Consider the following 26,267-nt stretch of genomic DNA (forward strand, 5'->3'; position numbering starts at 1 on the left):
GCCATCGCAGAACCGGCTGGTTGGTCTCTTTAAAATCTCGGGGGCGCGGTGTGGCAGAGATCCGGGTCGTTAGCTTTGACCTGCGCAGGCTGATCCTTAGCATGAGCTCTCCAGTGTCCGTGCTTTCTGACCCGGGAGGGCTGGGTTCCTGAGAGGGAGGCACTGTCCCTCACCGCTCAGCTGTCTTCTGATGCCCTAGTTTGGGTGAGGACGCGTTCCTGTCCTTCCAGCACAGAGCAGAAAGACCGAGGTGGTGGAAAGGTGGCAGCTTGCTGAGTGCCAGAGCAAGAGCGTGTCAGGATTCCTGCAGACAGATGAGTGTGCTTGCTGGCCTTTTGTGCAAACTCTTTGCTTTCCTGCAGAGTACATTTGTTTTTTGTTTAGCTTGAGCACATCAGTCACATAAAGTAGATCTGATGATTTCTGGTAAAATGTAGTAGCTGTGTTTAGAGAGGGAAAACGAGAAGTATTCTCGTCAATGCAAGTTGCACTTCAGACAAACTGCTGCCGTATGGTGACAGCCAGCAAAACCATACTACAGTAACATATGCTTTCTAGCCTGTAAATACCACAAAAGTTATGAATCTTGCCCTGTACAAGTTTTGTGCAATTGAATTTACGAATATGTTTGTGGGATAAGCATTCTTGGCTGTTTATGTAAATAATATTCTATAGTTGAGTAAATGGTCCCCAAAATAGGACAGTTCCTAGGCTTGCTGTCATGGATTAGTTTTCCCGAGTAGTTTGTGAGTTCTTTTGGTGTAAAGGCCAAATGGAGACCTGTTTTTTGAAACAGGCTTTTTTGTTCGTGAACAAATTAGTGGTTGGCCAGGCACCATTTTAACAGACACGTAGCTGAATCCTAAATGGTTCAAAACAGGAGGGAAGACTTAAGTGTATTTTTTGACACCTGAAGTCGAAGCCACTTAGTTTTCTGTGTAGGTGTTCCAAGTGATGAATTTGATATGCAGTCCCTCTGATGGTGGGAGCATTAAAGAAGAGGACATTGCCATAAAAAATGGATGGAAATGTGGATACTGAAGGAGGCTTTGGCTGAAAACACAAATAAGTAGTCTTCATCAGAGCAAAGATTGCACCCAAGTTAATAACATGTGTGCTAACTTTCAAGCCAGTGAAAGTACTGTGGAAACAGTGTCCTGTCTTAAAAATATGTTTTGGTGCTAGCTGTTTCTGCTAACCTAAGCAGACTGAAGAAAGCAATTTTTTTGTCTTAGATACTAGGCAGTAATGGCTGAGAGCTGGCAATGAAGACCACAGGAAAATTCCTTTGTGTAGGTAAAGTCTGATAACTGATATGCCTGGAGCTGGAGGTTGGACTAGATGGCCTCTGGAGGTCCCTCCCAACGCAAGTTATGCTTACAGGTCTTTGCAAAAGCTGCCAGAAACTCCGTCGCTGCCGTGTCTATCACCAGTTAGGAGGCGGCAGAAGGAAGGGGAGCCCGGGGCGCGCGGTGGGGCAGTGGAAGGCATGCAGGGGTTCTGGGACGTCTCTCTCCCCGGTGATGTACCGAATACTCATGCACTTCCAACAGGGCCCGCGGCAGGGCGGCGAGGGAGCTGGGGTCCGTGCCTGCCGGACTCAGCCAGGAATCCAGCTCTGGCTGTTGTATGGCATGATACTGACCTGCCGAAGGTCGGAGTTTATTATCTGAGGAGGTTGTTGTGGGAGTTGGTCTTGGAGGAGAGTTTCAGGGCTGGGCTCTGTTGGACCCTGTGCCTTGGTGGTGGTACGCCGTTCGATGCTGAGCTGCTCTGTCTTATGTAGAAGTCACTTGTTTCTGATACGAATCTTCTGGAGGCAATAACGCATTGCTTTTACATAATCTAATGGGCATTTATCTGGCAACATGCTGGGCATGATTCATCACAACAGCATTTTGTGCAGCAAATTATTGGGTAAGTTTTTATAACTTAAGCTGTAATAATTTGTCTGTCAAGGGGATGATATGCATTTGTATTGATTTTATTTCAGATTTCTTGCAACCTACAATAGTCTTACAGACAAACACCTGGTTGGATATTTCAGCAATACCAGGATAAGACGACATCTTCAGAGATCAGGACTGGTGAGATTGAAAAGTTTCCTTTTCTGAGAAAAAAAGAAAAGAATTCTTTGTTTCTTTTAATATTGCACAAGTCAAACCACTGATGGTTCTGTTGTTTAGAGGTATGTGTTGTCATTGGTAAGAGTTTGACCAACTAGCCAAACACGTGAAATTATGCTGTGCCAGATCAAAGCCACGCGATCACACTGAGACGGAGGGCGGGTTTGTTTAATGCAAGCATTTCCCACTGCATTACTATCTACCGCTAGTCAGCTAGATGTCGCAGGGACACGGGGCTGTGGTGCGTAAGGCTGCGCTGCTGAAATCAGAATGGCAGGAAGACAAGTAAAACCGAGCTCGGAGCTTAGCTCCGTGTGCTAAGTGGTTTTGAAGGCACTAGTGACAGCTGAGGAAATACTGTAGCTGGCATTGAGCACCTTTCAGGACGTCCGGGTCCAAGGGCCACCTGGGGCTATGAAGATGCTAGCATGGGGGCTGCTGGTGGATGGTGATTCCACACTAGAAGTGATGTGCTAACAGTCAGTATGGAGGCCATACTCCATAGAATATCAAGCTTACGCTTCCACTGCACCTTCTGCAATGCAGCAGTCATAATGCTTGTCTGCGTGAAACTGGGAACAGTGGCTGACACGGATTGATGATGTGTGTAAATATTGGCGAGCCTTGGCTTAGCCCTGAGCTTCTGCTTCAGTAAGTTGTTACATATGGCACTGTATTACTGCACCATTACGGTGATGTGAGAATGTTTGTCAATCTGCTTGTATTTCACATCCAGGCAGAAGAAGATATTTCATGGAGAGGTTTTGATAAACTCAGAATGTTTTTATGTTTTTGCCCCATATTTCTTTTTGCTCATTGGAGTTTGCCTCCGCAAAATCTTTCCGTTTGCAAATATACAGAATCATATTCATTCTCTTAGTTTTTTTAAACTGTGAAATCTAAGCATCTTTGACTCTACTAGCTGTTTAAATAGCTTCAGTGTTATTTTTCAAAAGTTTTTAATGGAAAATGGAAGGATTTGGTAAAGGTGAATGTGCTGAATATTTTTAAAAATACTTAGTCACTCCTAGGTGTGACTCTGTTTAGCACAGGCAGATGCAACCCTTATACAGTAGGAAGGCAAGTGTTTAATTTCCCTCCACTGACTTGGGCAATGGCCCATGAAGAGTAAGGCTGAGCCCTCACCTGTTAGAAAATGTGACTGCTGCTCTCCTGCTCTCTTCATTTGGCTGAGGGGGTCCCTGGCGTCAAAGAAACTACAATTCTCTGCTGGGAAGGTGAATTCCAGCACCGGCAGAGGTGGTAGCTAACGGGGAAGAGAAAGTAGCCTTTCTGGGAAATTGCCCTCTGTTTAAAAACATCCTTTATTCTGTCTTCTCCTCTTCTTTTTAGTTACATTGTATTTGTTTATGGCAGATCTCAAGGAGTGGACGAATAATATCTGAGAAAGAATACCGGCTAAATGCTATGAGGAGGGATCACCAAAGATACGTACAGGAGTGCCTGGCTCGGGCTATATTTCATAAGGTCCTTGACATGGAGGTATGCATTTACTAGTGATGTGTAAGCCTTTTCAGATACTTCCCTACGGACAGCCAGTGGCTGTTAACTCGTACCGGACTGTTTTCCGTAGCTGTGCCCTCGTGCTCCCTGCTGCTGGGAGAAAGGACAATCTTTGTGCTTGATGTCCCCCACATGAAACCTCCACTAGCCTCTAGTTGTTATGTATGTATGTCGTTAGAACATACACTGTCCTGGCTCACCTGCTGCCCTTTGGCAGTCATCAGATTATGGGATGATATTCACAGGGCTAGTTTGCTTAAAAAAATTCTAATCAAAACAAAATAGTTTGAACGTGGTTATATATCTTACCCGAGTACAAAATTGGGGCACATTCCTGTTACATATCAAGAATGGAGTTGGTCCCTACAACTTTACAAATGCTCAGTTGTTCCCTTGCCAATGTTAATATACACAGGTGTAATGCAAATGGATTGAATCAATACTAGTTTCATAATAGGGCTCAATGAGGGTAACGACCAGGGAGCAGGCAAGTGATAAGCAGAACAGAAGCAAGTGTTCTTACATTCATTGACATCTCATAATGTCCATTAATGAGATTTCTCTTTCTCTTACATTGATAGCGTCATCATCAGCTGGAAATAAAAAGGAAACTTGAAAATTCTGTGAGGAAGGACAGGGTGCAGAAAATCAAGGTAAGGCTTGAGTGCTACTGAGTACTGATGGGACATGGCAGTTTTGCCCTGTGTTAAATAACAGCCATGAGTCAGGCCAGAGGTTCATTGAGACAAGTGTCCTGTCTCTGATGTTTATGGAAAAAGTACAAGAAACAGGCAAGTAGAGGATGATCCTGCCCCAGGTTACATGTCCTTCTTCCTCTATCCGGCAGTTCAGGAACTTCTGTTCATGCACATGATTCCTTTTGAATCTACTTACTATTTTGGTTCTGCAGTCTTCTTAGTTGTGGAATTTAATTATGAGTTGTATGAAATGGTACTTCCTTGCGTTTCTGCAGAATAATTAATGTATCTGCTGTCTGATAATTGATGCTCCATTGTTCTCGTTATGAAAAAGGTTAATAACTGTTCCCCTTTTCCAAGGCATTTGTGATTGTACATACCTTTTTCATATTCCTTCTCAGTTTTCCAAGCTGAAGACCCTTAGTCTATTGAATCTTTCATACATGAACTATTCCAGGCTTCTCATTACTGTTGCCATTTTTTTCACCTTTTCTAGTTCTACTATATCTGTTTTGAAATGGGGAACCAGAACTGGATGAATAATTTAAGATACCCGTTGCAGTTCTTCTCCTCGTAATTCTAGACACTATCTGCTTTTGACTGCTGCTGAGCACTGAGCTCACATTTTCAGTTGTTTGCCTCTCCACATGATGTTTAGCAGAACCAGCATGTAAGTAATGAAAAGAGGTTTCAGAAGTCTTCACTTTGGTGTCATGTAGGTAGAGCTTGATCCTGTAGTTGTTAGAGTCATGGAAATCCCACAGACGTCAATGCTGCTTCTCCCCGTGAAGTCACGTGGACTCATATGGGAAAAGTTGTTCTCATTTTGGCTGAAATAAACCCAACATCTTACTTCTTTATTAGGAGCCTGCATACATTGAGAAGAATGCATTGAGAAGCTAGCTGCTTCCTTGAGCAGTTGAAGAACAATGTCAAATCTTTTTAATTTTAAATAATACATTTATGAGCAATTCATCAGGTAAAGAAAGGAGGAGATTTTAATGAAAAACACTGATCACTATGGTAATTGCAAAGGCATTATTTACTGACTGAACTCTGCTGGTAGAAAGTCGCCACAGGGCGACTAAGGCACCCTGTCAAGGGATTCTGGACTTGGATAATTTTGGAACATAAGCCAAAACTGCTTCCTTCAGTGAGACGCGTAAGGGAGAAGCCTGCAGATATGTGATCGGTATCTTTGCTGTGATGCCACACTGGGACACAGCAACCTGGCTGGAATTAGCAGTGTAATTTAATTCTCACCTCATACATTCAGTGAATTCGGCTGAGTAGCTAATCTAAAAGGAAAGGAGAAAGACAGATGGCTGGGCAAGGGAGGAGCTATTTCCAGAAGGGTAGTCAGCCCAGTGTGGAGCTTTTGAGAAGAAAAGGTAGGGAGGGGCAGCAGTCAGAGCAAGGAAGGGGCAGGTGCACTCAAATTTAAAAAACGAAAGAGACCTTCTACGAAACCAAAAATTGGGAGATACATAGAAACAGGCAGATCAATTGAATTTGGGGGGATCTGCAGCTGGAGGGGGCTGCAGGGAAACGAATCAGAGATGGGAACAAGTCTTCTCCCTCGTCCCCCTCTCATTCTCCCCTTGATTTCCTTTCCTTCCTTAACCAGGTGTTCCATCGGGTCTAGGCAATTTGATCGTCATAGCTGTCCGATGAAAGACAGACGGAAGGCAAGCTCAAACATTGCTGTTAAGAGTATTTAGTATCTCAGAGAAGTAAATTTCTATTCTTTTAGGTGGAACAATCCAGAAGATCGGTGGAAGGTGCTAGCCCTATGCGCTCCCCACATCCACCACTTGGCCCAAGAAATCATTATGGGCTCCATCCTTTAGTGGCTGGAGAACCAGCTGGTCACTCACAACTGGTGAGCTTCACCAAATCCTCCATATGCTATAAGGTAAGCACACACAGCTGAAAGCGTGCACATATACCTGTGCCATCTGTGCTTAGTCTAGAGCATTGACTGCCCTGATTGTTCCAGATTAGGGCCTCATCCTTCATCTCTTGAGGCTGATTTCCTGTTTGCAGGGTTGTGTCATTAAGGAGAAATCTCGAGAAGCCGATGTTGCAGAAATAGCACATCAGAACTTAGTTAAAAATATCTTTGCTTGTGATAAATCTGCTTTAATCTTTCCCTTTTATCTGCCTTATCACGCAAGGTTAGGCCAGTATCAGTACATTAAGTATTGTCAATGAATACTGTGGCTGTAGGCAAGTTTACAGATGTTGTAGAATCCTGCAAGCAATGGATGTCTTTTAGAAAACAGAATTGAAGGGGTGCAATAAGACTAACGCTCTTTCCAGAAGGCCGTGCTTTGGAGCTCTGGCTCAGAAGCCTCTTACTCTCTGTTAACAGGCAGAGAAGGAATGTTAATGTACTCTTGAAATATAATGATGCTAAAGTCTAAGGTCAAAGGTCAAATATATAGTCCAGTTTTAACTGGTTCTCCATTTCAGTAATGATAATTGGTGCAGATTGAAGAGAGACTTTCAGTCCTGAATGACCTTTTCCTCTCCATCCCATACAGAGGGCACCTGGACCTGTAGTTGATTATAATGGTGGACGTCCTTCTCATCAACACCGATCCAAGGAGCCTGTCTTTTCTAAGATGGTGAGTTTACTCAGTTAAATAGTTTTTTTAGGTTTTAACATTTTAATGTGGTATTCTGAAGGGTATACAAGGAAAAGATGAAATAAAAAAGTCAGAAAAATGCTGATATTGAACAAAAATAGGCATGCTTTTGTCGTGCATTCTCTCAGTGTTCATGTGCTGAAGTCACCAAAACACAGCACACTGCTACAGTTTCTGAGTTCATTATGCTTGCTTCAAGGCTGCACTCTTGAGGAGAGTAGGAGAGACAGTAGCAAAACCTAGATTTATGCCCAAGAGTTATTTTGGATGCTCCAGTTTTTGGATGCTCAATTAGAGATGCCTAAAGGAGTCTGGCTCTTCAGAGGCAGACTAGAAAATTTCATTTCCTGAAGGTACCTGAGAATCACTCATCACTTCCAAATATCTTGATCAGTGCTATTTTTTTTTTCTTTATGATGCTGCTCTGCACTGGAAACTGTACACTGAGATTTTGTAGCTGTTTGCTTTTTCCTTTTCTAGACTTCCTGGCGACCAAATACAGCTCCAGGAAATATGCAACACCCACTTCGCCTCCAACCACTTCACAGCTGTGCTGCGATAGGGTCTGTACCAAAGACTTCAAGCTCTAAACAAAAGTGCTACACACTTGAAAATGATCAGCAGTTTGCCAGTGGGGTGAGGCCATATTTCATTCTGAAAATAATATAATTTTAGGGACAGCTTTATAATACTGCTTTAGTACTGTAGTTCCCAGAACTGTATACTGCAGGCAACATGCCTACCAAATGGTTATCAGCTTTTATTTAAACTCTCCTTTTTGACCTCCCCTTAATTTTCAAGACATTTTCTTACTGGTCTAATGCCCAGTCCTTGATCACAGCCAGGAAAAATGTGGTGACTTCTCTTCCATAGTACAAAATCTCTCCGCATGCAAAATTTTCTGCCTCTACATAGATTTTCTGTTATGTAGAGAGGGAAGAGCCACTTGGTTAACACCAATAACTCAGGAATATTTTCAGACAGTCTTACAAGTTTTCATCTTCATCTACAGCTGCAAAGTAGCAAAAAACTCATTTCTATTTTTTACCATTCCTCCTGCTAAGTCACACTAGTGGGTTCAGAGAATGAGAGCTTTTAGGAGTAGCCAAACATGATCTTGATATATATGCAGTTACTTTCAGGTGAGATTTGGACTTGTCTTCTGTTCTAGAAAGACATTATGTAATTGGTTTTGTGTTAGGAGTTCCATGGGACTGGAGGATTTTGGAATGGGACAGTGACCTGCTACTCCAGACTGGCAGACACTGTTTGAATAGCTCCCTTCTGCATTTGCTCTGTATTGTGATGGTCACGATCCTTTCTCCAAGAATTTGCTGGCACTATCTACGTCTACTCAAATTATGGGTGATGTAGATGGTTTCTTTAACGCTCACTACTGACAAAACAGCTAAATCAGATCCAGAGCATGCAACGTTTGCAGAATTTGTTCTCTAGAGACGTCTTGCTTTTCAGGGCCCTGGTTCTCTCTTTGCATTTCATCTTGAAGGAGGATTAAACCTCCACTACAAATGGGAAAGAAGTGTTTTGAACCACATCTTGTGTAATTGATGCCAAATGATGTTGGAAGATTCTGGCTGCTTTGGAAATTGCTTGCCAGCTAAGAGAACGCAGCAGTGCTGTGGGGTTGTGCAGCATTCTGTCTGCTTGTGATTCTAACTCTGCATGGTTACAAGTAGTACATGGTTTACAATGTTGTATATATCTATGAGGGTGACATTTTCAAGCAATCTGCCTGTTGCTTTGCAAATTAAAAGAAAGGGTTTTAGCACAGAAACGTTTTCATGAACAAAATTGCAAGCACCAAGTTAAGGAATTGTTCTAGAAGTATATGTGTTACTAAATGTAAAGAGCAGTCAAACCATGGTGAGTTCAATTTAACCTGATTAAAATGTTTTTGCAGGGGGAGAAGAGTGGGTTAAGACTTATGAATTCAGTGGAGTATGTGACTGGTATATCCCCATATCAACTCCCCGTCATTAACAATTATGTGATACCAGTGCCACCTCCCCCCCTGCAAAAAGGAGACAAGAGCATAAATGCCGTGAGAAATGGGATGCCCAGAGGCAGACGATTTCATCCCACCACTGCACCAAATGGCTTAGAGCAACTTTTAATAAAGGTAACTTATCTCTGTCTACTTCTCAGTTTATGTATAGGTATATTACCTTCCTCACTGATGTATTCGCCTAACGCTGAAAGATGTGTATACCTAGTTTGCATAAAGATTCACTGAATTTTTGAAAGAAAGAAAATTTATAACTATTAAAATATATAACTGCCACCCATCTCTCTATATACTAAAACATTTGATGTTTTTCATCAGGTGGGGGAAAAAAAGGTGCTTAAACAGAAAAAACATAGCAACTCTTATTTAAAGCCTTCCATCTTAGTCAATCCGATCCTGTCTCTGCCCATATCTAGTACCAGAACTTCAGAGGGATATATGAAATGCCTTGAGTGTATGAAAATTTCATCTGTTACACTATAGCTCCAGCCAGTTTTGACTCCTGTAAAGGAAATTGTAGAAACCCAGGACTGGGAGGGACAATATGGGTCATTAAACCTGGTCCCTACAATTTTGGGCAATTCAATGCAATGGATTTTCAGTCCAAAATATTTTCCTGCCCTTCTGCATGTTACAAAACACTTTCCAATTTAAGCAGCTCAAGGCCTGTCTTAAAAGACTGGAAGCCTCAAGTATGTGCCGCACATACATGATCTTTGTGTTTACCTTTTGTAAGAGTTGGAAGCTGAATGCATTTTTTGTGTATTTCCTGCTGCAGAATTCTGGAGGATTCCCTAAGCCCTCATTACGCAGCAATGCATTTGTTACCATGGTCTTTCTAGGAAAAAGTGTGCATTTATCTCATGATGACGCTGATTACAGAGATGAAATCAAAGTCTATCAGCAGCATTGTGGAGGAGAAAACCTTTGTGTCTACAAAGGCAAGCTATTGGAAGGAGGTAAGGATAAAGAGTCAAAGAGTTCATATTGATTCTGGCAGCATCTCTTTTTTTTGGCTAAAATCTTGGTGTGATATCAAAATGATTTCAGCTGAGCTCAGTCAAGGTATATGCATCCATGGATTTCTATACCATCTGCCTCCACACTAAATCTGGATCTACCGCTTCATGATTGAAAGTGAGGTTACAATTACTCTTGCAAATTATGATAGAATGAATTTGGAGAACTGATTTAGCAAAATACTGTAGCTTAGATTAATTTTGTATAGAGATGTATGCGTAATAAAGTAGTTGTAGCGGTAAACTGTCCTTAAATAGGGGTTATCTGTTTCTGACTTGCTATAATACATCAATGCATGTTGCTTATTATTCCAGAAGGAAAAGTACATAGAGGGAGCCCAGTTCCCATCTCTTTTACATGGGTGCGATTCCATCACGCCAGTAAAAGGCAAATTGTGTTCTGGGAAATTGGGAAGAGGAAATGGCTGGGAGATTTTCACTTATGAGGAAGAGTGATTCCACAGATCATGCCCCTCATTCCAGCTGACAGAACCCACTGTGTTTGCATTTTCACTGGATATGGGAAGAAGGTGCAGAGATCCCTGCACGTCAGCCTGTCCCCCGAGGTTATGGGTGCACTGCAGTGTGCCCACAGATCTGGTCAGGGCCTTTGTTGCAGCTGTGTCCCAGCTGTGCGGGAGGTGTCCTTTGTTGCGCTCCTGTTGTCCCGAGCCCCATTCACACCTATTAGGGAACCTGCTGGAGTACAGTGTGGCTTCCTCCCTGCTGGCGTGTGCTCAGTTTACTTGGGAAGGATACTATGACTTGTGGGTTAAGGGAGTACAACCCAGTCCCCCCACGGGCATGCCGAACATGGATGCCGAACAGTGCCCCTGCAGAGTAGCCTGAAATGGCGCCAGAAACAGCGTCTTTCAGCTGCTCAGTGTTGCTCTGAGTACGACCGTATCGGTGCAGGCCCAGAGCCACTAATACTGCAGCTGACTGATCTGGAACCTGGTTGCACTGTGCTGCACTGAGGAGTGTGTGCGTTACACTGCAGCGGCTCTAACATACTGCTGCACTGCCAGTGTGTGCAGCGGCTCTAACATACTGCTGCACTGCACCATGTAGACACACGCCAGGAATCCTAAACTTTCTGTGCATAACGTACTCTCCTGTAAGGCAAGCGGCAGAGTTAATTTTTCCGAGATGGGAGGCTCTGGTCTCTGTTCTGCTAAAGCAGTGAGCGGCCAAACTGACGATGTGTTCGCTTGTCACAGGTGTGTCCAGCTTGGTATTCCTCGGTCAGAAAGAGACAAGGCTGTTGTGTAGGGAGGAGGTAGAGTTTTACCAGCTAATTAATACAGCCGAGAACCGAAGTACCTGACCTCAGAGGGCTGGGTGCTTTGGTGGTGATGCAGATGAGATACAACAATTGCAATAGGCTGACAGTAAAGCATAACCTTTTTCTTTGAACCCTTCCCTTTCTGTGATTACAGAGACCTTTCAGTTCGTCTCAAAGAGGCACCATGGTTTCCCATTCAGCCTCACCTTTTTTCTCAATGGGATGCAAGTGGACAGGATGAGCTGTTGCTGTGAGTACAAACATCAGAAGCGTTCCAGGCTGGGAGGCAGACATGGATACTTCGGGTTTCTCAATGTGGAGGGAGCATCTCCTTGCTACAGGTATGGAGACGAATACACTTTGCTCACAAGGACTTAGCAACCCAGTTTTTAGGGAGTTTATCACTTGCTTGCTCCTTTTTAATCTTTCTGGCACCCCACAGCTCTGTAGAACCTCGTCTGTTTCTCAGCACCCCTTGAAATGTGCAGAATTGAGCTTATCCCTCAGGGTCCCACATCCAAGGATGCCATCAAAGTCAGCTACTTTTGTGCTGCCTCTTCGGTCACTCTGTGGAGTACGCACAGCAGTGGACAACGTTTGCACCGGACCTGTCAGCTTGTCAGGAGGCAGTCAGCGCTTCCTCTGCAGTCGAGTGTGGAGGAATAGGTGTGGGGTGGTATACATATGCTGCTGGCATGTTTCTGGCAGAAGTGATAGTGAAATAAATATCGAGAGTGCTGCTGAGTTAACTGTAGTTTTCAGGCTTTTCTTTGTGATTATGAGAACAAGATAATTTATTTTTAAACAGCTCTGCCTCTATGGTGGGATTCTGCTGTAATACCCCTGGCTCCAGAATAAGGGAGTATTGAATGTTAGCCATGTTTTAGACAACAAATCTGTGCAGAAGATTCTTGGTTTTGGGCAAAAGTCAATGCTGTGAGCAACAGCTGTGGGTTTGCCAAGAAGCTTTAATTTTAATAAAATCTTCCTTTTGTGTGATTGTTAAGTCATGCCCAACAAGTAAACTTCTGCACACACGGATAATTTTAAAACTTTTTTGTTCTTTTCATAAGTAATTTTTAAAAGACGTCGTGGTTGAGCCCCAGCCGGCTACTTAGCAACAACTAAAGCATCAGTGTGTTATCAACATTATTCTCATATTCTCATCCAGATTCTCCCCATAAATGACAACTATTTTCACGTCTCCTTCAGGTCAAATGCAGTTGTATTTGTTTCCTGTTTTGCATATGACACCACATCCACACATTAAATACGCACTCTGATTCTCCGTAAAGATTCCAGTTGATTTGCCATGTTGGGTTAAGGCTTTGGTTCAGAAAGAGGTAATGCCGCAGTGATTTCTACACTGATGCTGTGATCGTTGCACAGAGAGTTTTCTGCTTGCTGAGGTCCAGCATTTCTGCACAGTAGAAGTGCTTCAATATCTCAGAGGTCCCTGAAAAAGAAACACGAAGAAGTAATTAAAAGGTAGGACTCAGAAATTGTCACATTTACATTTTATGCCCACAAACCAAAAGGATTTCTAGGCTGAATGACTATAGGATATTTCACAGTAGTTTGTAAACAGCTGGAATGTGAGGGGAATTGCATTCAAGCCTTACATAAAAAAAGCAGTTTTGGTGGAGGAAAAGTTTTTAAGACATAGTTGTCTGTGAAGAAAATACGGTTTTCCAGAGAGACTTGTGATTAGCTAAAGTGAAAGTTCCAGTTTCCGTTTCATCCTCTGCTTGCAGATTTGAATCAACGTACTACATACGTCACATTGTCCTGACACTCGTAGGTGGTGTAGGGTGGCTCTTCGTGTCTGCAGTTAATGTTAATCAGGACTAGAAACTCTGGTCTCTTACATGAGCCTCCTAACTGTAACATGGAGAGGCCGTCACTCCATTTCATGCAAGAGGAGCAGTCTCAACAAGTCATTCAAAATGCTTTGTTTTCCAACTGTTTGGGTTTCTGTTAGGTAGGAAAAACAGAACAGAAACTGAAAAAATAATTCATTTCAATCTCCCTCTTCCCCTGCAGTTATTAGACCCAGCAGAGAAATTAAAAAAAAAAAAAGTCTTATCCACAAAACCCAAGTTATCGATTTACTGGGTGTTACAGCAGGATCTGGATCAAGCACACCTCTGACTTGGAGCTTGTCTGCCTTTCTCAGTGATTATATCTTCACAGATCATGCTTGGTATAGCTTGAAATTAATGGACACATGGTAATTTTGATTTAAATCTGTTTATACTTCAGTTGTCACCTTTAAGTGCAGACAGTGTTACCCTCCTTCAAGGAGGAACTGCATCGGTGTTTTGTGGAGCACTTGAGGATTTTAGGGTGCTTCTCCAAGTAAGTAATTATCAGTAACCTTGTTGTCTGTGTGGCAATGCAGAGGCAGATATGTACCTGGTTTTACTGCTGATAATGAGCTCACTGTGTCTGCTGCCCTTCCGTTGTTCACAGAAAAAAAACGTGATACTTTCCAATTCTCCTTGGTTTTTTATAGGTGTATTATTGCAATGGGTCTGGACAAAAAGCCATCCCCTCCCAAAAGAAAGATGGAGGACCATGAGGAAAACCATGTGGGTTCCTGGAGAGATGGAGTGCGCAGTGAGCCAAGTAAAAGCAGTGTTGAGCAGAAATCAAGCAAAGATTCAGTGTTAGTCATCTTACCAGGTCATGAAGTAAGTGTAGAAACTATTGAGGACAAAATGGAGACCGCACAGGAGTACAGAAAAGAAGAAAGGAAACAACTATCTGATCGTGAGAGTGAAGATAGTCAGGAAGACAGCGTTAAAAATGGTACAGTATTCCAAAACACAAGCAGGGGATGAAAAATGGGAGAGGATGATTCTGGAGAAGGTATGGGATTATGGGCCTCCAGCTTCGCCTGGAGCATCCTCTCTTAGGACACCTCATGTGTGAGAAATGTGGTGATGCCTGTGTCTGGGCAATAAAATTAATGGGGCTCCTTTCAGCCAAGCAACAGGATGAGAGGGTTTTGCAAGAGCCAAGAAAGTCAGTAAGGAAGGTCTGAGAGGCTGAAACAGGAGCCTGAGGTAGGTTGGAAAGCAGGAGGAAAGTGGGGCAGACTGAAGGGACAACAGTGAAGGGGGAGAACGGCAGCAGGAGAATGGCAGCAGGTGGAGGACAAGTAGAGAAGAAGGAAGAAATGGGGCTGGGTCTGAGTCTGAGGTGAGCTCCTGAGGGAGACGGGACATCAGCATAAGGTGAATGGAGAGAAGACGCTGGCCATAGGGGCAGGAGGTGGAAGAGCCTCCTGCTGCCTGATGCGAGATGGATGGGAGGGAGGGACGAACTGGGAAGGGGAGGAGGCTGAATGCTGGATGCAGAATGGGAGGGAAGAGCACATAGCAGCAAAATGTCAGCACGATTTAGCGCCAGATGGACTATTTCGATCTTTTCTCCTGTCTGTTGCCAGTGGGCGTGCAATGCTTTGCCCACCTGAGGCTCTTTCCAGTCCCTTCTCCACCACATGGCCCCAGGCACCGCTTACCTGACACCTGCCCAAACCTCCAGCTTCCTCGCTTGTCTGAGCGTTTGTTCCCTCTGCTCCAGGTCTACCAGCTCACCTTTCTTGCCTTCTCTGCTCCGACCCCGCTGGGGCTGTCGTCCTTCCCCTTTACCGAACGCTCCCGTTGCCTGTGGTAGCTGGCTGGCCTTGCCTCTTTTGCTTGAGTCCCGTCTCATTTCTGTTGACAGGGGTTTAAGAAGAAAGACCGGACAGAGGCTGCCCTTGCTGAGAGTTTGCCAAAGGGGTGTTTCTTGTGGCAGACAAAGACAATATCTGTGGTATAAAAATGATGCGAGGCAGCTCCAAGTGCATGCTCAGAACGTGCCGTTTCCCCAGTGCCACCTAAGGCTGGTCCCTGTTGCCATCAGGCTGCTTCCAGCTCTGCCTGCCGCTACAGGCAGAGACGGTGAGCTCAGCCTGTGCCTCCACTCACTCCTTATTATAAAGCCTTTTTCAGAGTAAGTCAAATTTAGAGAGAGATTTTAATTCCTACTTCCTATTCCTATTTTTACTTTCGTAATTCTGCAGTGCTACTGCTCAGCTTCCTCGTTAGTCCCTGTGGATGTGTATTTGTGATTAATCAAGCCTTTTTCCTGCCAGGAGGTGGGCACCTTTCTGACAGTTACCCAAGGAGGCCTCACTTCCAACAATGCAGTTGGAATCTCAATTGATTTTTAATACAGAAAATAAATCTCCTTATTCCCTTAATTCTCATTGTCTGGGTAATTGTTTATTTGCCTAATTGGTTCTGCATCAGATACTCTTCATTTCAGTCCTTGGCATTCTGTCACTTCAGTACTTTAGAAACACTGATGGAAAGAAATAGAGGTGAGCAATAAAATCTGAAAGGTGAGAAATTATGTCCATGAGGGGCAGCTGTGACAGTGTCAGCAGTGACAGCTCTCCTTCACAGTTTAGGTTTGTTGCCTCTCTGCTGCATGAGCAGTGAGCTAGTGGTAGCGGTGGAATTACTGAATTTTAAGTGGAAATCACTGACATCACCGTGCATTCTGGTGCTGGGGATTTTAAATAGTGCAGCCTTCGCTGGAAAGGGAGGGATTCTTTAATGCATATGCATGAAGACAGTCTTTACCTATAGATCTGGGCAAAGTTATCTATCAAACGTTACAACTTGTCAGGCTAGTAGCCTGGGATGAAATCCAGACCATGTTGATGTAAGAATGGCAATTCTGCCGTAAGCTTCATTTGTACTAGGATTTCGCCTGGGACCTGAATGAGCGTATTAGAACAGTGGGATAACAGAATGTTCCTCTGCAGCACCCTTTGGCTGGATTTAATTAATTCATTTAGTTTGTAAGCCACTTCTTTGCTAATTAGCCATGTCAATCCACATTTATCTTACTTTGCGCTACAATGCATTACCTTTCTCCAGCTTTCTCTATTGCTTGTATTTTTTTTCATCGCAACAAGTTTTTCTCCTGTAATGAGATTGTCTTGTGTTTTATTTCTGAGTTTGCCCAGCTCTTAATTTTTCTAGTCCTTTCAGTGGCTAATGATTTTGTTTGTTTTGTTTTTAGTGTATTAATCATACTTGATGCATCCGGTAGCTTGATGCATCATTCAGTAGCTTTATTGCATTTTTGCTACTCTATCTATGAAGAACATGATGCTTTTTTATGATAATGTGCTGTTATGATTCCTATCTGTGGTCTTAGATTCTCTCATGGCTTTAAAAAGACTGAGCAAATGCAAAGGCAAAAGGAGATTAATGAAGTTAACCTCTGTCTGCTTAAAAAGAACTTTATTAGTTGTGAATTCCGTTTCCAGTCTCACAGTGTGATTCTTTTATTTTAGAGTATGATGAAGATTTTGAAGCAGATAAAGAAGTTAATGAAGAGGGACAGACTGGTGATCAAATGAATGGAATGTCAAAGTCATCCTCGGATGATAAAAAACATGATTTAGACTATGAAAAGGAGAGTAAAAACTCATCACAGAAAGCACTGCAGGCGTCTGACAGTGAGAAAGATGAAAGTGATGGATATTCTGACAGTGACTCGGAGGGTGATAAACAAGGTTAGTTTTTTCCATAATGAGGCTTAGAGAAGTTGACCTGATGTGTGTTTTACATTTTGTGTGTGTCCAGTACGTATGTTGAGTCTGCATAGGAAAAACCATGCAATTCCTACTGAAGTGGTAAAAGATAGCTATTTTATCTGTTCGTATTAATTCTACCATCTGTCACTGAAATACAGCCAAACCCACTGGCAATGTAAGCGTGTGCCAGCTCACAGCAGATATTGCTGAACTATTTAGTTGCAGAAGTGGAGATGGAGCCAGTCAGCAAATTAGCTCTAAATACTTGGGTCAGATCAGCACTTCGTGTCAGTGGTCAGTGACATCCGAGAAGCTAGGACCACTTACACCTGCTGAGGATACGCACTTTTATCTGAGAAGTCACCAGGAAATCCAGCATACCGCCTTGTATTTTAGAAGTGCTGTCTTTAATGGCCCTGAATAATCAGAACCTCAGCTTTGTCCTCTGGTACATCACTGACTCTGTCCTGGCTCAGGGAGGAAACGCCGTCAGCTCAGCTGTCCGTTCTGCTTGCAGCGGTTAGGCAGTTTGTGAGCATCCTTGTTCAGGTCTGGCTGTGAATGAGTAAGAGTCTGAGTCAGTAGCATAGTCTGTGATTCTTGATCCAAATGTAGGTACAAAAGTGTGCAGTGAAGTGTCCAAGACCATTATTATTATTAGTTCAGAAAGATTAAACTGTTCTGGAATAAATTTTTGTAGAATAAGTAGCATTTTCTGTCATTCAGTTTTTTGGATCAGCACTTTTAATGTCTAGTGTTTTAACTATTGGCCTTCATGCAGTCCAAGTTGTGCATCTTCATAAATAATCCCACAGAAAACTTGCAGGTAATTTCTCATTTATTAGACAAACAGTAGAATTCCATCCACCACGTGGTGAATAAGCCAAAAGTGAACTGCCTCTTCCTTCTGGCACAGTATTTTATTTCTCTCTAACATTTCTCCTCTATGGCTTTGTTAGATCCTGAGCTGACTTATGTGCCTCTTGCTTGTCATCATGTACCAGGATTTCTCCATTTACTGCTGTTTTAAAATTAATTACTTTATCTTTCTTACATTTGACAGTCTTATTGTACAAACTGTTTCTCAAGTTAAATGGAAACATTACTTTCACATTTGTATTTCTAGGTGAATTAAACAAAGATAATACAGCTGTTTGTGGAAAGGTTGCAGCTGCAAGAAAGATCCAGTCTTTTTATAGGAAGTATAAAATCCAACAGAAATTCAAATCAGGTTTGAAACATCTTTGCTTGTAAAATCATTGCAGTGATCAAAAAGAATCTTAATTTTTGTTTTCTCATGATAATCAGAAATAGCTTGTAATTCATGAATAATCAGTACAATTAAGCATTCTTTTCTGCTTGTTAGTGTATGGCGTTACGAAATTTTTCATGACTTTAATCAAGAGCTTCTCAAGCTCTAGCAGTGTGTGATGATCAAATGAAAGTGTCTGGGTGCATGGTTGTGCATTGGTGGAAAGGAACAGGTAACTCCAAGGGCCCTTCATGGCTACCTGTGCATTAAGGCCTTTGTTAAGGGCCACCCTTATCCACCTTTGTACTGGGATGTAATACTGCTGCATGCACCAAAACTCACTAATTCAATATAAATTTTTCTATGATGAGGAGAAAGCCACCAAATCTTGAAACATGGACATTTAACATTAGCAACTAATAGTGTGAAACAGCTAGTCATCTAGGCAGGGGTTCCTTCCCGGTCAGCTGGCAGGCACTGCTAATGTTTTTCAGTTTGTATTTGCCATGGCTTGCTTTGTTCGCCTTTACTGCAGTAGCTCAGGACATGCATTTAAATCATTTATGTTCTCTGTGGTTTTAAATAAGACAGGTTTAATCTTCTTTCTTAGCAGCCTGATTTGCTGCTTCTATCTTTTAATCAGCACACTAATAGAGTGTTCATCAGTTATTACTTGCATCTCATTTGGCAATCAGCAGTGGGCCATGGGTGTCCGGCACTGGGGAGCATTACCTCTGTGGAGATAAGGGAAGCTCTTTTCAAAGGTGCTTCTTGAGAAGCTCACGACTTGGGGTCAGTTTTCCCTTTGGCCCCCATGAGCTGTGATTTCTTAATCTTTTCTCCGTGACTTTTGGAGAACGGAGGCAGAGAAGCTGGCTTTACTTCATTTTCCCTGTTGTGTTTGCTGAGGATGTCAGGAAGAGGTAGGTAATATTCTAATTTGACATTTGGTGTTTTAGTGTACGGAGTGGTTACCCAAATACTGGATGGGGACCTAGAGGGACTGTTAGAAGTCTAAATATATAAGTACAATAACTAATGGAAGAGGCATGAATTAGGAGTTAGGGATACCGGTGGAAAAGCCTTTTTCGTGATTGTTGGTTATATTGTGAATGCATCTGTTCTGTGCTCTGAGCGTTGTTTGACTGCTCCCCGTAGGTGTAAATGACTGTCAACAAGAGGAGCAGTGCTTCCAACATTTATCTTCTTGGGGCAGGAAGCCTGAAGGAGTTCTGCAGTCCTTATTTAGCACTAGGAAACGGTAGACTGTAACATCAGATAAGGATGTTTTAAGGTTACTGTTAGATTTGGGTGACATTTCAGATCACCGGAATTTTGGATTTCTAGGGACTTTGCATTTAAGTGTGAAGGTCGGGATGATCTTTTTGTTCTGGCCGTAGTGATTAATCTTCAAAGAGATTACTACACTCAGGGTGGTAGAAGCATTCCGAAACCGATTGGTATCTACTCCTTTGCGTTTGCACAGAATGTGTTTACAGACAGTAAACAGTGGAACCCAAACTGGTGCAGGGCATTTCCTTCTGCATGAATAGGAAATGTGCTGTAGGAAGGGTTTGTCATCTTCCAAATGTCTTTTTACTGTTTACCTGATGGCATTGGAGTCCTCATCTAGTTTTATCCAGATTTGTTTTTAATCCTTTAAAGAAAATGATAACTTTTTTGCACTGTTTTTGTTAACCACTCTAGGCATAGATACATTAAACACAAAATGCCTGTGATTTTTTACACCCATATCCTATTTGTTGATTTTTGATATTTTCCCCTTTGTAATGAAATCTTTCTACTTCTTTTTCTTCCACCGCTGAACAGAAGAGGTGGAGAGAAGGAATAAAAAAGATGTGGGCTTTTCCCAACTGAGATGTAATAATACATTTATGAAAAATAAAAATTCATTGGTAATTTTGAGGACAAGAAGAGCTTTCTGTTTGAATGAAGGACCCTTACTCCTGGTTTTTCTCCTGTAACTGAATCCATATACCTCTTTAATATCCACCTCTTTTCCACTTACCTGAATTCTCACTTCCCTAGTGTATCTGGTTGTGACAGAGAGGTTGAGGCCCCCTTGCAGTTGCATGCAAGATCCTCCAGCGTCTAATGCTGTGCATGCAGGGTGCAAGCCGAGGGCTGGGAACTAGCATGAACTTCACTGCCAGCTGAGATAGGATATGGATGTGTGATCCTGGATGTAACAGATTACAGCAAATCAAACCTTGGTCCTTCTTTCTTTGGTAGTGCAGATGTACTCGCAGTGTGCATTCAAAGTAGCCCTACTGCCATCTATATGTACTGTTTCTAGCTCTCATCTTCATTAAATTATGTTGGGCCCATGAAAACTGTTTCGAGAGTTACTTAGCTATTGTATCTCTTAGCCCTAAGGTATGCCCCATTTCCCCTTGCTTTAAAACTGTGTTGCCTTCTGGACTGGCAAGGCTTACAACTGAGTGTGAGTTGTCAAGCCCTCAGTTATAGGAACATCCTGTGACTTGATCTCTGCAGTTCGAGATGTCAAGGTTAAAACTGTGAATCTATTATTCACACGTCCCCTGGAGTCAGTCAACATGGACGTTTACTGGTTTGATTTGGTAAAACGGGTTTCTGTGGGAAGCGTTACTGGGGTATCATGCTAGTGATAGTAACTCTTTTTCTCTTGGCTTGCAGAGCTGTGCTGGCTTTTAGATCTGTTACCTACAGTTCAGCTCTTGAATTTGTCTTTTGGCTCGTAAGTAAGTGATTTCATTTACAAAGGTATTGAACACGTGTGGCTGCTGTTAATTTCCGTGGCTGCTCAGACCCCTGAAATCACTCTGCTCCTCTGTGGTACGTACATACACAGCTAGGTGGCCAGCAGAACGTCTTCAGTTAAAACATTTAGGGACGTCCCGCTTCTAGCCTTGTTATTCTTTTTCTTCTTCTTTTGGTTTTTATTTTGTTGTTAGGTGGATTTTTGAAGCGTAGGTGGATTTTTATAGTGTTTGAAATTTCTTTTGATACAGATTGTCCCTACTTTGCAGTGGTGTGTTGGTCACTGGTAGTGCAAGCTTCCTTTCTGTCAGGCTCCTAGAGGCAAACATAAACCTGTGACCACCTGGAGATTACCCACACCACGTGTTTCTGCGTAATTTAACTTTAATTGTTGCTAGCTTCAACTTTCATCTCTTTGTGACCTGAGATTGTGTGTGCTCTGTGTACATTTGCTGTGCCTTGAATTCATCTGCTGAGCCTTGGACCTGTAATTTTTTTGAGGAAGAACTCACTTGCTGTCAGTTAAGCATGTCTGTTAGTGTTGGTAGACCAAGATTTTGGATAGCAAGCTTTTGGGCATAGACACTATGTTTTTGTGTTTCAGTAATCAGTACACGAATCCACTTGTAACCTATGAGTGCTGCTATAGTAGAACTAACATGTTAATAGTAGGGGGATCTGGATTTTTATGAGTACATGCTGTGGACACATTTTGTCTCATCTTAGTTCAGTATATCATTACACTTGTTCAAGAGTGTTTGAATTCATTAGGCCCCTTGGGTCAGTTCAGCCAGCATATAGAGTTTTAGAATAATATCCAGATAACTGAGGTGCCAAAGGTGTTACTTTTGCATACAATATTATGAATCAGACATAAATAAAGAGAGACCTTGGCATTCAAATCCTTGTGGACCATAAGCCTGTGAATAAATTGGAAAGAATCACTGACAATTCCCATAGTACGATATGTAAACTGCATATTTGAGTTGTTCTCTGAACAACTGTCTCTGAACTTGCTTGTTTATATTCTTGTAAGTGTCTTTAGGAGTGATGATGTTTTCTGGGAGTCTAAACATACCTACCGTGAGAACACAAGTGCAAGTCCAGTGAAGACTGGAAGTGACTGAGAGTCATCACCAGGTGGTGGCTGTCCAGTCATTTGTGCCTGAAATCCATTGCAGTAGAGATCCTAGAGGATGGACGTCCACCTCACATTTGGTACCACTCATTATCCTTGCTGCCAATCTCTGTGAAGATGTCAAAGTTAGAACGAGCGTAGGCCTCAATAACTCCCCCAGAGATGCATCCTCACACCACCACTAACACGTGCTGGGAAGTGGAGTTGCACTCTGTTCCTTTTCCTTTGCTTCTTTTAAGAAAAATTGAGGAGTGTTCTTGAATTGATAGTCTGGCATCTATACAAGGCAGTCCATTAATTTAGAATTGCAGTTTCCGTTCAAACACACCTTCTTTGTTCTTGTTTTAAAATTAATGGGAGTAGTTGACATATTTTAGGAAGTTTTAGCTTCCATATTTGAGTTTTTTTTTAAAGGAGTCCTACAAAGTTTTTGTAATGTATTGCAGATGAAAAGGATAATTTAAAATATGACAAAAAATTGCAATAAGCCTTCCTCAGATCCACAGAGGAAGAAGAGGCATAGAGGCTGCTGGGAGATTGTGGCTGCAGGAAGAAATAATGCAGCACAGATTGGCTCCTGTGGCTCTGAGAATAGCTGTTCAGGGACAGAGCGTGGGTCCAAATTCTACCTCTGGCCTTTGGCCAGCAGCGGGTGCCTAGGAAAAATATAAGAAAAGGGCAAGGATACTGTGCTGCTTCCCCACTGTGTCTTCCCACCGCTGTAATTAGCTGGTGTCAAGGGTGGTCCCTTTTACTTATTAGGCCCAGCTGGATTTTTCCTCCTTGAGTTTGACTAATCTCTTCTTGAACCCATGTGAACTTTGGACACCAGCAATGCTGTGTAGCAGTAAGCTCTACTGTTCAGCTAATGTTAGATGAAGAATTATTGCTTTTTTTTTTCCCCCTCAAATTTTCTATTTATGAATTTCATACCATGGTCCCTGTATCTTTTTTTAGAGGAGACAATGAACTTCATCTCCAGTTCAACTTGAATGGTTTACACATGATTTTGGAGATCTTTATCATATTCATCGAGATAACAGGAGTGCACTAAAGGACTGTTGATATGGTTGAAATCTTTTATCAAATGGAGCTCAAGAAACTATTCCAAAACCTGTCTGAGTCATATTTAGAGGTGCTTTTGGAGGTGTATCTCTGTGTGATTGATGGAGCTAATCTGGTTCATTTCCATTATCAGAAAAAAATATGTTCGATGGCTTTGATTTTAACACTTTGATACATCTGAGCAATGTTCTTCTATTACACTTACTGGAATTTTGTCATGATATCCTCAGATGGTGTAATTCAGAGATTGATATCAGATGAGTGTCTGTGCCTTTGTGCATAGCAAAGGGAACTAGTGGCCAACGAATGCAGATGTTTTAGTGACAAATACTAAAACAAAATTATATGTTTGCTATTTCTAGATAGGAGGCCTGCACACTCTCTCTCACCCATCAGTACTCAGTATAGCAGTGAAGATGACTCTCATGCTGAAACGATGAAAGACAATGTTAAGAGCAAAGAGGAGTACAATATCAAAAGGGCATCGGATAACGCAGCACATGCACAGTCTGGAAATGAGAACGGGGAGAATAAACTGCTCAGAATGGAGGAAAATCAGGAAACTTTTGCACTGGAAAAGAAAGGAATAGATGAATCAGAAAAGGCAAAACCAGAAGATCTAACAGCAAGGGAAGATACTGGAATTTTTCATGAAAATATAATGGCAACACAGCATCAAAGTCCTGAAGTTAATGGGGAACCCAAACAGCCTGGGTCAGTAGAAAGTAACATAGGGGAAGATGGGGTGAAGAATGCAAGTACCGGGAGGGATGACGGGGAGGAAAGTCTTCTACTGCCTTTGCAAAGCAATATGATGGAAGTGGAGGATACCAATGAAGAGTCTCCTCAGAGTGACGAAGGAGGTGGTGAGTACAGTCCCTCTGCACAACTGTGAGTGACTAGTGCATGCACGTGTTGCTGTATTTGCCTTTATACTAAGTCATGGTGCAGCATGGGGAATGCAGTTGCTGGACTGTTTTCAAGCTACTAGAATACTCTGTACTGCTGTGAGCTAAATAACCACCCAGAATGTAACCTTGGTTTGTTGTTTCTTTTCTAGTGTTTCCAGTGTAAGGCTTTGGCTGTTCTTTTTCGCTCCAGTAGTTGGGTTTCACATACCATGCAATTATTATGAAATCCAAACGTGATTTATTACCTATAGGAGAATCTATATGCCGGGTTGGGGGACTCTGTTTATAATGTCAAAATACCAGATTCAAAAAGAACACCAAAAATTACCATGTGAATCATGGTGCAGCAGATGAAGATCAAAACTATGTCAGTTGATCCATGATTGTGTTGCTTCACTCTGTCATGGATTTGTTGGCAAGGAGCAAATCAGTTAGTTTTGTGACACCTCATTTTTACTTTTGATAAAATGGGCCTGGAGTCTTCTCTGGCTGCCATTCCAGAGATGGGGTCTGGTTGCACAGGCGGTTGCGCAAGCAGGCAGCAAAAAGCAGTAATTGTGGAGTGCAGCAGTAGCGCAAGAAGGTAAAGTAAGTCAAAAACAGTGGGAGGTGATTTGGGGCAAGACAGATTTTGCCCAGTTTGAGAAGGGGTAGCTTGGGAAAGACATTGGTCCTTGCTCCTTTCAGTGGCACAAAACTTCTCATTTTCTAAAGAACAGGAACCTGCCACGTTTGTACAAAACACGGGTGCAGCAGCACAGACTGCTGGGGGTGCCTGCCCAGGGACAGATCCCAGAGCACCGAATCTGATGAGGGCATTGCCGTTAAATTCCCAGGGGGTGGGAATCGACCTTCTATTATTCCCCTGGTGTAATTACAGAATCCATGAGAAGCAATTACCCATTTTACATGAACAGCTGAGTAGTATTCTTCCTGTGTGTGCATGTTTTACATGAGCAATTTACCACCTCTTTCTGAATTTTTCAATGTTACTGTCAAGCTTATAGCTCTTTCATACACACACCTGAGCTCGCTGCGAGGCAGGTGAGGGGAGGAGGGAGAGTAGGCAGGGCAGGCAGAACTGTCAGAGTTGAAAGCTGGTCATGCATCAACATTTTTCCTTAAATTAGTTATGCCAGTTGCTGGAACGGCAGCACTAGAAATGTAGTCAGAGCACAGGTGCATGATGAGAAGCAGCACAGCAAGTTTTCTTCTCGTCACCATGCTGATGCCCCTTCATTGCTTGGGAGAGAGAGCATCTTTAACAATAACCCTGTAAAACAGCCTTAACAGTAACACAGTTCTCAATAAAACTAATGTTTTGATTATTTCTTAATAGAGCCAGATGGAGCTTTCTTGGCAGAAGGAACAAGAACACTTGATGTGCAGAAGGCAGCAGAACAAGTGGTACGAGAAGGGCAGATGGTAGGGGAGAGACAAGCACTTGAGAAGGAAGATTTTGTTGCTGAGGGAGGAGATGCTCGCACCGAAGAGGTGGGAGAAGAAATGGCACGGGCGGGAGATTTGCTGCCCAAGGAAGACACAGTGGCTGTGCTGCAGGCGGAGGGTCAGCTTGTGGTGGAGGAATCTGCACCTGGGGAGGGCACCATGGCAGAAGAAGATCCCGAAGGAAAGGGGACAGGGAAGGGAATGGAGTCTGCTGCGGAGGTGGCACCTGGGGAAGTTCCGACGGAGGGGACGGAGAGCGAGGCAGCGCTGGGAGGGCAGGCACCTGGGGGAGAGGAGCCGGCAGGGGCAGGGGCACTGCTAGGCAGGGAGGCAGACGGAGCAGTGTCCGAGGGGGAGGAGGCGGCTGGGGAGGTCTCTGAGGGAGAAGAGGCTGCGGAGGAGGCCTCCGAGGCAAAGGAGGCTGTGGGAGCGACAGGGCCTCCAGTGAGGGAGGTGGTGGGTGAGACGGTGTCTGAGGCAGAGGAGGCCGTGGAGGAGGGAGGTTTTGCAGGGAAGGGCGTTGTGGCGGGTGCTGTGTCTGAGGGAGAGGAGGCTGTGGAGAATGCCAAGTTGGCAGAAGAAGGGATTGCCGAGGCAGTTGGCCCTGAAGGAGAAGAGTCTGTAGAAGAAGCCGTTTCTGCAGGGGAGGAGGCAGTGGAGAAGCCTGGGGCTCTCCTGGAAACATTAGGGGATACAAATGTGTGCGCTGGAGAAGCAATGCCTGGAGGAGAAGACTTTGTAAAGTCAAGTGAGTTTTA

The 26,267-nt window shown here is 43.1% G+C and overlaps 2 protein-coding genes across 2 annotated transcripts in view; both read left to right on the forward strand.

The window, feature by feature from the left end:
- The first annotated feature begins 1,523 nt into the window (after nucleotides 1-1,523).
- ERICH3 (glutamate-rich 3) lies at nucleotides 1,524-23,138 on the forward strand. Its single transcript, XM_009583950.1, has 13 exons — nucleotides 1,524-1,654; nucleotides 1,994-2,087; nucleotides 3,504-3,629; nucleotides 4,232-4,303; nucleotides 6,102-6,230; nucleotides 7,480-7,635; nucleotides 8,921-9,139; nucleotides 9,804-9,984; nucleotides 11,484-11,670; nucleotides 13,845-14,140; nucleotides 16,689-16,910; nucleotides 20,863-20,923; nucleotides 23,042-23,138. Exons 1-13 carry the CDS (start codon nucleotides 1,524-1,526, stop codon nucleotides 23,136-23,138), a joined length of 1,971 nt encoding a protein of 656 aa, XP_009582245.1.
- An 822-nt stretch (nucleotides 23,139-23,960) lies between these two features.
- LOC104081276 (chloride intracellular channel protein 6-like) overlaps nucleotides 23,961-26,267 on the forward strand; it is a gene marked incomplete at its 3' end in the record, with an annotated part of 2,848 nt that continues 541 nt past the window's right edge. Inside the window, exons 1-2 of the mRNA XM_009583951.1 lie at nucleotides 23,961-24,015; nucleotides 25,400-26,257. Of these exons, the coding sequence (XP_009582246.1) occupies nucleotides 23,961-24,015; nucleotides 25,400-26,257 (913 nt within the window). The remainder of the gene's footprint in view (nucleotides 24,016-25,399; nucleotides 26,258-26,267) is intronic.

The sequence above is a fragment of the Fulmarus glacialis genome, unplaced genomic scaffold (assembly GCF_000690835.1).
Source record: "Fulmarus glacialis isolate BGI_N327 unplaced genomic scaffold, ASM69083v1 scaffold44118, whole genome shotgun sequence".
Classification (NCBI taxonomy): Eukaryota; Metazoa; Chordata; class Aves; order Procellariiformes; family Procellariidae; genus Fulmarus; species Fulmarus glacialis.

Excerpts from the sequence above, each read along its gene's own strand:
- ERICH3 (XM_009583950.1), top strand. The coding sequence starts at position 1,524 with ATGTACCGAATACTCATGCACTTCCAACAGGGCCCGCGGCAGGGCGGC. Across the intron at positions 16,911-20,862 it reads CTCGGAGGGTGATAAACAAG|AGCTGTGCTGGCTTTTAGAT; the intron begins GTTAGTTTTTTC and ends CTTGGCTTGCAG. Across the intron at positions 20,924-23,041 it reads TTGAATTTGTCTTTTGGCTC|AGGAGACAATGAACTTCATC; the intron begins GTAAGTAAGTGA and ends ATCTTTTTTTAG.